At 41.4% G+C, this 11,386-nt stretch overlaps 1 protein-coding gene across 2 annotated transcripts; it reads right to left on the minus strand.

The window, feature by feature from the left end:
* Positions 1-942: 942 nt before the first annotated feature.
* Positions 943-11,035, minus strand: LOC308470595 (Golgi apparatus membrane protein TVP23 homolog B). 2 transcript variants are annotated; one of them, XM_080994053.1, is made up of 7 exons: positions 10,956-11,035; positions 9,443-9,525; positions 7,638-7,782; positions 6,535-6,624; positions 5,186-5,317; positions 4,960-5,088; positions 943-3,573 (listed from the first exon to the last, which is right to left on the minus strand). In XM_080994053.1, exons 1-7 carry the CDS (start codon positions 10,965-10,967, stop codon positions 3,541-3,543), a joined length of 624 nt encoding a protein of 207 aa, XP_080850179.1. In that variant the 5' UTR covers positions 10,968-11,035; the 3' UTR covers positions 943-3,540. The 2 variants fall into 2 exon arrangements, with proteins under 2 accessions (XP_080850179.1, XP_080850178.1); XM_080994052.1 differs by lacking the exon at positions 10,956-11,035 and adding an exon at positions 10,648-10,693.
* Positions 11,036-11,386: the final 351 nt, after the last annotated feature.

Consider the following 11,386-nt stretch of genomic DNA (forward strand, 5'->3'; position numbering starts at 1 on the left):
AGATCTATTGGCTGCATGCACTCTGCAATGGCTATTCCTATATCTGTCAGTCACTACCTGATGTGGCAACCATTTTGCCAGCAACTCTGGGTCTTAGGATTGTTTTGCGTTGTCCTGCTGTTTCATCATTTTATTCTGCTGGAATTTTAAACAGTATTTTATTTGTTTTAAATGGCACAGTGCTTTGTTTCAAATGGTGTTGGAAACACCTCTGTGGTATGAAGAGTGGTCTAGAAGCTTGACAAATAAATAAAATGAGCCAGACCTAGCCATAGCCAGCCATGGCCTCATTAATAGCAAGCTGAGAGCACTAAATCACACCAGTGCTGTAGCGTCCCAAGCTTAACTCCTCTAGGGCCATTTATACCTTCCTTTAGGGATTCCAGCAACCAACTAGCAGGTTCCTCCTCCTAGAGTTCCACTGGCCAGCCAATGAGGACAGCACCCTTTCTGATTGGTCATCAAGATTAACAATTAGCAATGGCATTCATATGAACAAAAAGGACTACGTGATCCTTTGGAACAAGGAGATTGTCAATAACTGTGCCAATATCTCTTGCATGCACGTGTATATGTGTATGTATATATGTGTGTGTGTGTATATATATATATATATATATATATATATATACATATATATACATGTGTATATGTGTATGTGCACACTCACACTTTGCACGTACAAAGGTAAGAGTCTCATTGGTTACTCTGGCCACTTTTGCCTCAGGGCCATGTCCATCACTGGCCCACAGAGCAAGGTGATCGTTCTCTGCATAAGACATCAAATGCAGGTCTGGGAAAAATGGCAAGCACAACATACAAAGAAAAGAGGGCTTTAGGAGGCCAAGTTAAAAATGTAAACTTGTTAATCAGCCAGACAGACTAACACATCACTGCAGGCAAAGAAATCCAGGACACTAATCAAACCAGCTGAACGGTACAGAACTTTTAAAAAAATATATTTCTTTTGAAAAACATGTTAATTCAAAAGGCTTCACAAGCGTGCACAAGAATTTTTAAATACATTGCTTTAGTATCCCTCAAAGAAACAATAACCCACAGCTTTACATTACCCAGATATCCAAACACAAACATTTAACTATCAGTATTCAGCACTCCGTTGAATATAATGTTGCCCGATAAATGGATTCTTCTTTTTAACCAATATCAGACAACATTGTATTCTCCTCTTTGTAACAGAGCTTCTTTGCCAGTCATCTCACTACATTTTCTTAACAGTAATTGAATAATACAGCTGCAACTTCCATTTAAACACCTTGAGATTTATGCAAATCCGTCATATTAAAAGTGTTGCATTTTGATTAGAAAACTGCATCCAGCCAGCGTTAGTAATGCTTGTATGATTTAGAACTGAGTCTGAAAGTTGCCCAGCCAGCCAGCTACATAATATGGTCAATCCAGGAGCCTGTTCACATGACTCCCAAGGGAGTGTGAGGAAATGCAGTTTTTAAAGAGGGTTGTTTGATATAAAGGACCACAATCCTAATCCTGGATGGAATGAGGCTGTGACTTTAACAAGCTGATGACTGGCTCAAGGTAGTTTTTCTAATTCCTCTGGCCATCACAGGTTGTGTGTATGAACAAGCTCCCAAGTTTAACACACACCCCCTTCTCAAATTGCACCAGTTAAATTACCCTTTTTAAAATGTAATGGTTTGGTGTTCCAGTATCTTAGGGTTCATTCTCATACTGCATTGAGATGCTCTACAAGTGATGCAGGAGAAGTCGTCTCAGGCTTGCATTCTATACCTGTAGAATGTTGTGCATGCACACAATAACACCCCATACGTAGATGGGAAGATTACATGGAAGCAGAATACATATGACTGCATGAAAACAAGCTCCAGTTCATATAATACATTTTATGTGCACGGGAGTGTGCATGTATGTGAACACATGTTCGTGTATGTGAACACATGCGTGCAAGCCCCAGATTCTTTCCTGACCCACAATGTATGTAGCATGGACACATTGGGGCAATATCTGCACTGGACCTTTAACTGGCATTGGCTGTGTTTGAACAGAGCGCTAAACTATGGTATAAGCATTAGGTGAATGAGCCTCAGACTCATGCCCTCACCCATCCTTCAGCCATGAAGAAGAGATGGGAAGCCTTGGCTTCTCTTTCCAATTAATCAGAGTATACACATCCAAACTGTGGTTGCTCATACCATGGTTTGTTTATTGAAACAAGCCAATTTCTTAACACACAGTTTGAAATTGACATGTTTCTGTAAACCATAGTTAATACAAACCACACTCTTGTCAAGGTTCAGACATAACACTGAACTGGGGTTGGTGAAAACAGAAGCAAAAGCTTCTGATCGCCCTATGGGTGCGCTAGAGGAACAGATGGGAGAGAAGCATGCAAGCTTGAGACACCACACTGGAACACAGCTATTACGTATCTGTAAAAGGAGGAAGGGTTCTTGAAGTCAGGTTTGCAGGTATTCTATACGAAAATATGGACTACCACATTAGTTATTTATCTCCTGTGACAAGAACAGAGATAAAACTCTATAGCAAAGGTCTGTCATAATCACATCAGCATGAATCTTCTCTACTTTCTACTGATTACCTACAGCATGTTTTACCTATATTAACTTATTATCAAGGAAAGGATGGCCAGATGCATTAAAAACTCTACATAACTTTATTAGGATGCAAATACATTCCTCTTTCTTTTTACCTCTGCTAACTATTTAGGAAAAAAGCCGAAAACCAAAAAGGGTTGCTCCGATGCAATCCTAGCAGCCTACTTTATAGTTCCACCATGAGAATTTGGTCCTCCCAAGAAAGTAAATAAAACGTTTTAGAAAGAAGAGGGAGGGGAAAGAGACCAATCCGTACTAGCCAGGTGCTCTGAAATCCACACTAAAAAGTCTCAGGTCCTACACAAAGGGAAACTTTTGAGCTGAAATCAGTTTTGAAAGTTGAGACATCCAAGAGCTTTTGTTCAACTTTCAAAATTGGTACTCTACTGCAATTCTCCCAATTCCTGGTAGCAGAACTTATCAACCTGTTTTTCAAGTTGCCCCCTCCACATTTATGGGCTAAAATACTTCCTCATTTTAAAAGAAAACAAGAAACCTATAATGTTGTAATTATGTAGATAATATCTCAGATTTCATATTAGAGGTCAGATTTTGTAGTTTCTGGGGGATGAGTGATTACTCAAGTCCATGCTCAAAGGGCTTCTCAGCTTTTGGGACTGCCCTAAATTTCACAAAAATGCTGATGGCAATAAACCGTGGTACTTATCATGAACTCTCTGCCATCAATATATTTTACTTATGTATAAGTGGAGCTATTGCACCTAGAGAGCCCAGAATCAAGTGTCAAGAAGGACTCTGCAAAATATAAGCTGTAAGGAATATGAGAGGTAACCTGCATTTCTAGAAGATGCATTTAATTACGAAAAATCCACACACAGATTATAAATCTTCTGTACAGGGGGTCAAGGAAATATTTCTCATTCTCCAGAAGGAATTGAAAACAAAACGGGACTCTTCCTGACCTTCAAGATACTGCCTGCTCCTCTTTGGGCACAGTCTATAAAAGGAAAGAAAGCAGCATTAGATCAGGACTTTAAAAGACAGGGAATTGCCTGGGGGAGAAAGATCACCAAGAAGCTGAACTGTTCCCAACTTTGAAAAAGTATTCCCTTTAATATCTTTTTAAATAGCAGTGGGGGAGAAGGCTAAAGAGCAGCAGAGGGCCACTGGCCAGGATAGATTTCCAAAACAAGAATTAAATGATTAAGTGCGAATACGGGAGGAAGGTATCCTGCTCAGACCCTGTTAGCAGACATGCTGAACTAATTGTTAATCATCTAGTATTGCTTAATGTGTAACTTCTCATTGAGAAACCCTGGATCCCAGGATTCTGAACCTCACTTATGGATAATTAGCTGTGCATCATTTTCACTCCCCAAGACCTGGAAACCTATTTTTAAAATGATATAAGTGTGGACAGTAATGTACAGGTCTTATGTTGAAAACCCTGAAGCAGCCTCCTATTATTTTCTGGACCAATTAAAAGCTGTTACAAACTTTGCATGGCCAAGGCTTTGAGAAATAATGCCCTATAGAAAGATCCCAGAAGATGGAAGCCACACATCTTTTCAGAGAAAACAATGCTGTATTAGCATTTATCAACAGGCAAGGCAACATCAGGAATGAGAAGGAAGAAACAGAAGGGAATGACCCAAATTACAGATGGCTGGATTGCTTTTGTCAATATTTGGACTTTTCCTCTAAGGAATTCAGGGGCTCCAAGGAACTACATGGGACTTACTGTTACTGTGCTCTGCACCTTGCATCGATCTGATGAGCATACTCCTCCCAGAGCCAATCAGTTGCGTGGCTCAATGGGATGTTGACATGCTGGCAGGAGGGGTTTAAAACTACTCATCTCTACATGCTAAGAGAAGAGAGGGTGAATGAGTGTGGAGAAGGCAGTGTGGCCACAAACTCACAAGGTCCTATGACCCCAAAAGGGTGTGCCCTCCTGCCTCACCGAATAGGAAAGGAGGTGTGGGAAAAGTCAAGGACGAGCACTGGGAGATGTACAGAAAGACTTGTTGTCTTTCTCAAGGTGGTCATTAAGCCACAGGCCTTGAGGAAACAATTCTCCTTTCTCCACATGGTTCCAGGTGCCCGGCAAACTACAGAACAGGGCACATTAAAGATCCTGTACTTTACTTTCTCAGAAGGATAAGGCAGAGGAAAAATTGTGAAGTAATGTACCTTTGAAGCTCAGAACAAACTCTCTTTCCAGTAATGGAAGAGCCAGATCATACTGTGATTTAGACTGAATTCAAAAAGCCTGCCAATATCTGGGCCACAATGAATTCAAGGAATGCAAAATCAATTGATAAGCACCAAAATACACTCTGGGAAGCAGGAGAAATGGCCATGCAAACAAAATCTCAAGTACCTGACGCAGGAGCTGCCTGCCTAGGTAAGAGGTCGCCACACTGGTCAGGTTCTTCCTGCTGCCTACTTTGCACCGGATATAGCCATACAGATTGGCCCCTTGCAATGTCACACCCATTATCACTATCGCCTGTGGAGAGAGATGACAAAGACTTGTAACGGAATTTAGGTCTCATTACACTCAGAGGAACAAGTTCAGTCAGATATTTGCCAAGCAGGCCACTCACCAGCCACTTAACTTTGAAAGAAAACAGGGCGCTGAAGGCAAAAATCACCCAGAGCAAAGGGCAGCTGATAAGCCCTAGCCAGAAGATTCTGGACTCTGCTTCTGATGTTGTTTTCTTCGTCTGAGCAGATGCCTAATAATTTGGAGAAATACAGAAGTTTTCTTTTTTAACGTGGCTTACCAAATGTAATGCTCTGAACCAGCAGGACCTAAAAATTGCACTGGCAAGTCATACAGTAAGAACACTTAACTGCATTTTTACAACCATGTTTCCTACTGAGAAAAATATATTTCAGCCTGTTATTTTAGAAGGGGGAAAAAAGAGCCACCTAATTGGAATACCAAGGATTTCCACCACCTTAAGCCGCAAACCATCACCCCAACATTTCCAGGCATGGCACAATGCCATGACACAATAGCCTCTTCATAAAGCTTCTAAAAATTGGGAGCACTGACCTTGGACATACAATAGCCTGAAAAAAAGATCATTCAGCAAACTGAACTAAAACATCCCAATGAAAAGCAGCTGAGGTATTTTTTAAGTAACAGAATGTGATATTTTAATTGCATACAGCAAAATAAAGGATCAAACCAAAGTAGTTTTTGAGTAGTGCTGCATATACTGAAAATGAGTGTTAGTCGAATAATGATGAGAGGTGTTCCACTACTAGCCAACTAAAATCAATGAATTCTTCTATAAATAATGGGGAAGGAAAGCATGCCACAACTGGAAATAGTATCTCAGAGTAGCCATAGTGGAGGTGAAGGTTATTTTATCTTCGGAATGCTCATTATTCCTATCATTTTAAAGGCCTGTACAGATGTAACAGGGCTTGAATCCCGCATATGATTACTGGATCAAGACCAAGCTCTAGGATGTTTGCTTCCTGCCACAAGGCTTCTCCTTTTCCATATGGATTTCCATTGTAAGACTTCACAATAATTAAAAGTTACATTTCAATAATTAAAAGTTACATGTCAACTTTTTAATAGTAAAACCAGGGTATTCTGCTAATGAAATCTGGTTAGTACAAAACAGTTAACATCACTGTTCATATAGCTTGTATATATATAGTTTGGTCTTTATATGCCTAACTGCAAATACTCTATTCCAAGTTCAGTAATATAATCTGTGTTCTTTCGCTGTGAAATTAATGACATGTCTTTGCAGCATTGTCTCTAAAGCAGAGGATAGGGAAAGCCAGATTTCAAACCCACTAACTGTTGCTCCAGTTCAATCTGTCTTATGTCCCCCAAATGGCATATTGAATGAAAGATGTCTACAGCCCTGGAAAACAACACCATATATCACCAACTGCAGACTTCCCTCAAGGACTGGGAGAACTTTACCTTCCTGGCTTCAAACACCCAGTGGCTTTTGCCGTCATCATCAACTTGGTTCCACCAGCGGAGGCCGACCATCAACCTCCCTGTGACATTCTAGAGAGAGAAATACGAGATTACTCCATGGGATAAGTGAAGGCAGGAATGAATTGATTCCTCCCATTACATAGCAGCCTGCCTGGTGGCCTTGGATGCTTCTGAATGTGCCTGGGATTTGCAGAACCGTGGTAAACCAGAGACATCTCATGCCCTAGAGGGGACTGCAGTCTGAAAAAGGGGGGTCTATTTATTTTTTTGTATTCCTTCCTACCAAATGGCTTTACATGGGTGGTATGTAGGGTGCAACTCCATCACAGATGCTGAGTTCTACTCAAGAGGGGTCTAGATGCCTCTCTGCATGAGACCAGCTAGTTACAATCATCCCTAGAAATGGCTGGATCTCAATTCATGTTGGCAGCCAGTGTGGTGTAGTCGTTAGTGTGTCACACTAGGACTAGGGATACCCTGGGTTTAATCAATACCCTACCCCCCCCCCACGCTTTCAAAAGGAAGCTTGTTCAGAGGTTAAATGTACTCTGCACATACCTAGAGGTATGAGAGTACAGTGGTGCCTCGCAAGACGAAATTAATTCGTTCTGCGAGTTTTTTCGTCTTGCGGTTTTTTTCGTCTTGCAAAGCACGGTGTCGGAAAAGCTTTGGAAAAGCTTCAAAAATCACCAAAGTCTTCAAAAACCTCAAAAAAGGCTACCACACCGCGTGCTATGAGTTGCTCCTCGAAGTCAAGTCGCAACTGTATTAACGGTTTTAAGAAAAAGGAAACAAACTTGCAAGACGTTTCCGTTGTGCGAAGCAAGCCCATAGGGAAAATCGACTTGCGAAGCAACTCAAAAAACCAAAAACCCTTTCGTTTTGAGAGTTTTCCGTCTTGCAAGGCATTCGTCTTGCGAGGTACCACTGAACATGCAAAAACACTTGCTTAATTTTACTACTGAAGTTAAGGAATTTAGAAGAGAGAATTCTAACTCAAAATCTAAAAACTTGGCCAATCTGCCCACTCTCCTTTGAGAACAGCCATTTTATAGCACCAACAAACTCTCAACAGTATTTACCTTCACTGCCCAAAAGTCACATGACAGAAGTAGGATGATCGTCACCATACAGGCAATATAGCTGCTGCTTAACAATTCACAGAGTAAGTAGACGATTATTGCACTGACCCGGAAAAACAAGTGAAAGAAGGAGGCTATCGGATGTCTGTAAAAGGCACATGTAGACAATAATTTAGTAATTCATTTATCTGTTCACTCTATCCAAATCAAAAGGCCTAGCAAGGGTTACAGTTTCAATTATAATTCCATGTTATGGCACTTCATAAAGACAGAAATAATTATAAAAACCAACTAATTAATTACCATAGCATAATCAGTGTGGGCAGACAGAAAGCGTCAATCTTTAGCTTGTGAGATAGACCTCTCTAACAGCACTTCCTTGCAAAGTTTGCTAAGAATACAGGGACAGGTAAACATTGCAGTTCAGAAGCATACATCTATTTCCTTCTAAAATAATAATTTGCATGCACAGGTGAATCATTCGGATGGAACCTATCCAGAGCTTTGTCAAACACTTTCAGACACCAGAAGACTGGCCTGGAGCAGTTCTGTGCTTAATGATACATTGTGCATTCAATGCTATGCATATGTCAAATCCATTAACTCTGGATCAATTTTTCTTTGCTCGCTCTGAACCAGGGAATTTCAAAGCCACCTTAGCATGCCAGCATCTGTAAATGCTCCAAACCAGGTTTCTTGCACCTGGATAAGAACATAAACACACCCTTTGTGACAGACAGTATAAATAAACCATAGTGGCAACAATGAATTGGCAAGCAAATGCTGAGTTGTCTGGAAAGCTATCCACCGTAGCATTTTGCATTTTATTTTTAGCCTCCAAAAGTCTTTGGTCGATAAGGTTTTATTTATTTGCAAATAATCTGATATACCACCAATGGATATAGAGGTAATGCAGAACAATATCTGCGATAAAACTTAAAACAAAGTGGATGGCATGTAACATTGGGGGGCTGTTCCATGAAGGGAAGGGCCATATCTCAGTAGCAGAGCAGAAGGTCCAAGGTTTCATCATCAGCATCTCCAGGTAGAGCTGAAAGAGACCACTGTCTGAAATCCCACAGAGCCAGTGTTGACAATAGTGAGCTGAATGGACCACTTGTCTGACTTACTACAAGAGAGCTTCCTATCCAGTGCTGCAGCCACAATTCCCTACCGTGTCCCTACCGTGCAAGAGACCCCCAACTGTGATTCCATATGCATCCACAGGTCTTAGTACCTACATGGCAGTTAAGGCAATCAAACTCCTGCTGTGATCCAATTTACATGGTCCCCAGCACAAACATAGGGCATGGGGTTGGGTCACAAGATCTCCTCCATTTCATATAATCCTGGTCTATTTCCAGAATAGCACCACAGTGCCATTTCCTCAAAGTATATGGGAAGGTTTTCGAGAGCCATTAGAATGGAAGCCCTTGCCCAGCTTGACTGGATTTCTCTATGGTTGATTCCTTACCAAAATATATCAAAAATACTTCTTACTAGATACAGACAGTATGGTTGATTCCTTAACAAAATATATAAAAAATACTTACTAGATACAGACTCTATATATATATATGATGTGACTTATTTTGACCCATACAGAACTAGAATATAAAGCATGTAAAACTTAAATATATATATCATATGATATTCAAGACAGAAATCCTACAAGAAAGTTATTCAATAAAGCATACAAGAAAGCCAGTGCCAGAGCTTTTCTTTTCCCCAACAGACAGACACAAGAAATGGCAGGTCTTGTACCAAAGAGACGGCAGCCCAAGACAATTCTAGCAATTACTTACTTGATCTTTGATTTCTTCGGCCTCCTGGAGGTTTCATCATCAGCATCAAAGAGTGACACATCTTCTGTGTCATCACTACTGTCCTGGACAAGCACATGGGCAAGGGTTAGAAAAGACAGCATCAGTGGTGAGATTACATAAAATCATTGAGTTGTAGAGTTGGAAGGGTCATCTAGTCTAACCCCCTGCAATGCAGGAATCCTGCCACAGCCATCCCTTGGTAGGCTTGAACCCCCAACCTTCTGGCTAACAGTCAGACGCACTGACCACAGGAGGGCAGCTTATGCAGTCAGACAATACATTCTGAACACTTTATCTGATCTCTGTTTTCTTGAGACATTATAGAACATAACAAATTATTTCAGAGAACAGTAATGACTTCAATTGCATAAACATCCTTTCCCTTAGATAATGTAGTTGTCAGTTATCTATTTTTTTCTGGCCACTTGTTTCAGATCCAAAATATGTGGGGTTTTTAAAGGCATTTTTAAAACCCTCAGCATTTTGTAAATTTCTGCAAATGCCTGAAAAAGTCAAATGATATTTTAATATTTTCTCATCTTAAAGAGCCATTCAAAGTGGTCTTTCATACAGTTTCATTTTCAGGGGCATTAATTATTATAAACAGGCACTTTGCACAGAAAGAACCCAATCATTTGGGAGAATGCCAAGACAATTAATTGGAAAGAAAATTTGCCACTTAATATGTTTGCTGCCTTCGGGTCCCTGTCAGGGAAAAAGGTGGGCTATGAATAAATAAATAATAAAAATATACAAATAAAAATATGCTTACTCAGAAATAAGTAGCACAAAGGTAAATGAAACTGACTCCTATGTGTGCACAAGGAATACAGCAGTCAAAGTGTGTTGTGGTGGCAACTTATTTCTTTGTTTGTTTATTTGTTGATTGAATTGATATACTGCCCTAAACTCGAAGGTCTCAGGGCGGTTCACAGAACAAAATCAGAATATACAAACACAAAATATATAACCAAAATAAAAACAACCACCCAACCCCCAACCCCCCATAACTTGGAATCATGTTAGTTTACTACGGCCGAAAAAAGTTCACAGCCATCGCTACTCTTCATTTTGACACAGTGTTTTCTTCTAATGATGCCTAACTTCTAAGGTTTGGGAAACCCTAAAGAAATGTGATGCATATAAAGCAGATGCAAAAGAAACGAAGAGGAAGAAAAGAATACCAAGTGCGAAGAAAGCAACATTTTTTTCCAAACAAACAAGCCCTTAGCTTTGTGCATAAAGGAAAGGAGGTCGGTGGGGAGGCTCATCCCGCTGCCCGCCCCTTCTTCCTCTGTAAGCAACGCAGCCCCCCAAGTCATGCAGCCCCAGACAGCGACCCCACCTGCGACCCACTTTCCCCCGCGGGCCTCCAGCCATCTAGCCCCTCCCCCGGGCCCTCCCCCAACTCGCGCCCCCTCAAGGGCTCCCTCTGACCCGCCCCGCTCGCAAGGAAACCGAGTCACCCACCCGCTGTCCCCCACATCCCCACCTGCCGCAACATCGCTTCCGCCTTCTGCCACGTCACAATGCCGCCCAGCGGGCGAAACCCGACACGCCGTCGCCCTGCGACCGACGCGCGCGATTAGTTAGAACTAGAAAAAATACAAGAGCGACCCGCTTCTTGATCTTCCGGGAGTAAAAAACAGCAACGAAGAGCATCCGTTTTGGACGACAGATAAAAGAATAGAGAGGCACATCTCTGAATTTCCGCATTTTCATCGGCAGCTGTTTTAAATGTGTCCTAGGGCGGCGCGGAGAATATCAGGTGTCTTCGCCGGCGTATTGGGGACTGAGCTGCTACAGCGGGACGTCCACCCAAAAACGAAAGGAAGCGGCAGGAGGGACGGGAGACTGTACTTTTCCCAGCTCACGGCTTATTTCGTGTGTTTTAATGCCGTTGCATGTGAATCCGTATGCCAA

The sequence above is a fragment of the Podarcis pityusensis genome (genome assembly GCF_964106645.2).
Source record: "Podarcis pityusensis genome assembly, chromosome: 2".
Lineage (NCBI taxonomy): Eukaryota > Metazoa > Chordata > Lepidosauria > Squamata > Lacertidae > Podarcis > Podarcis pityusensis.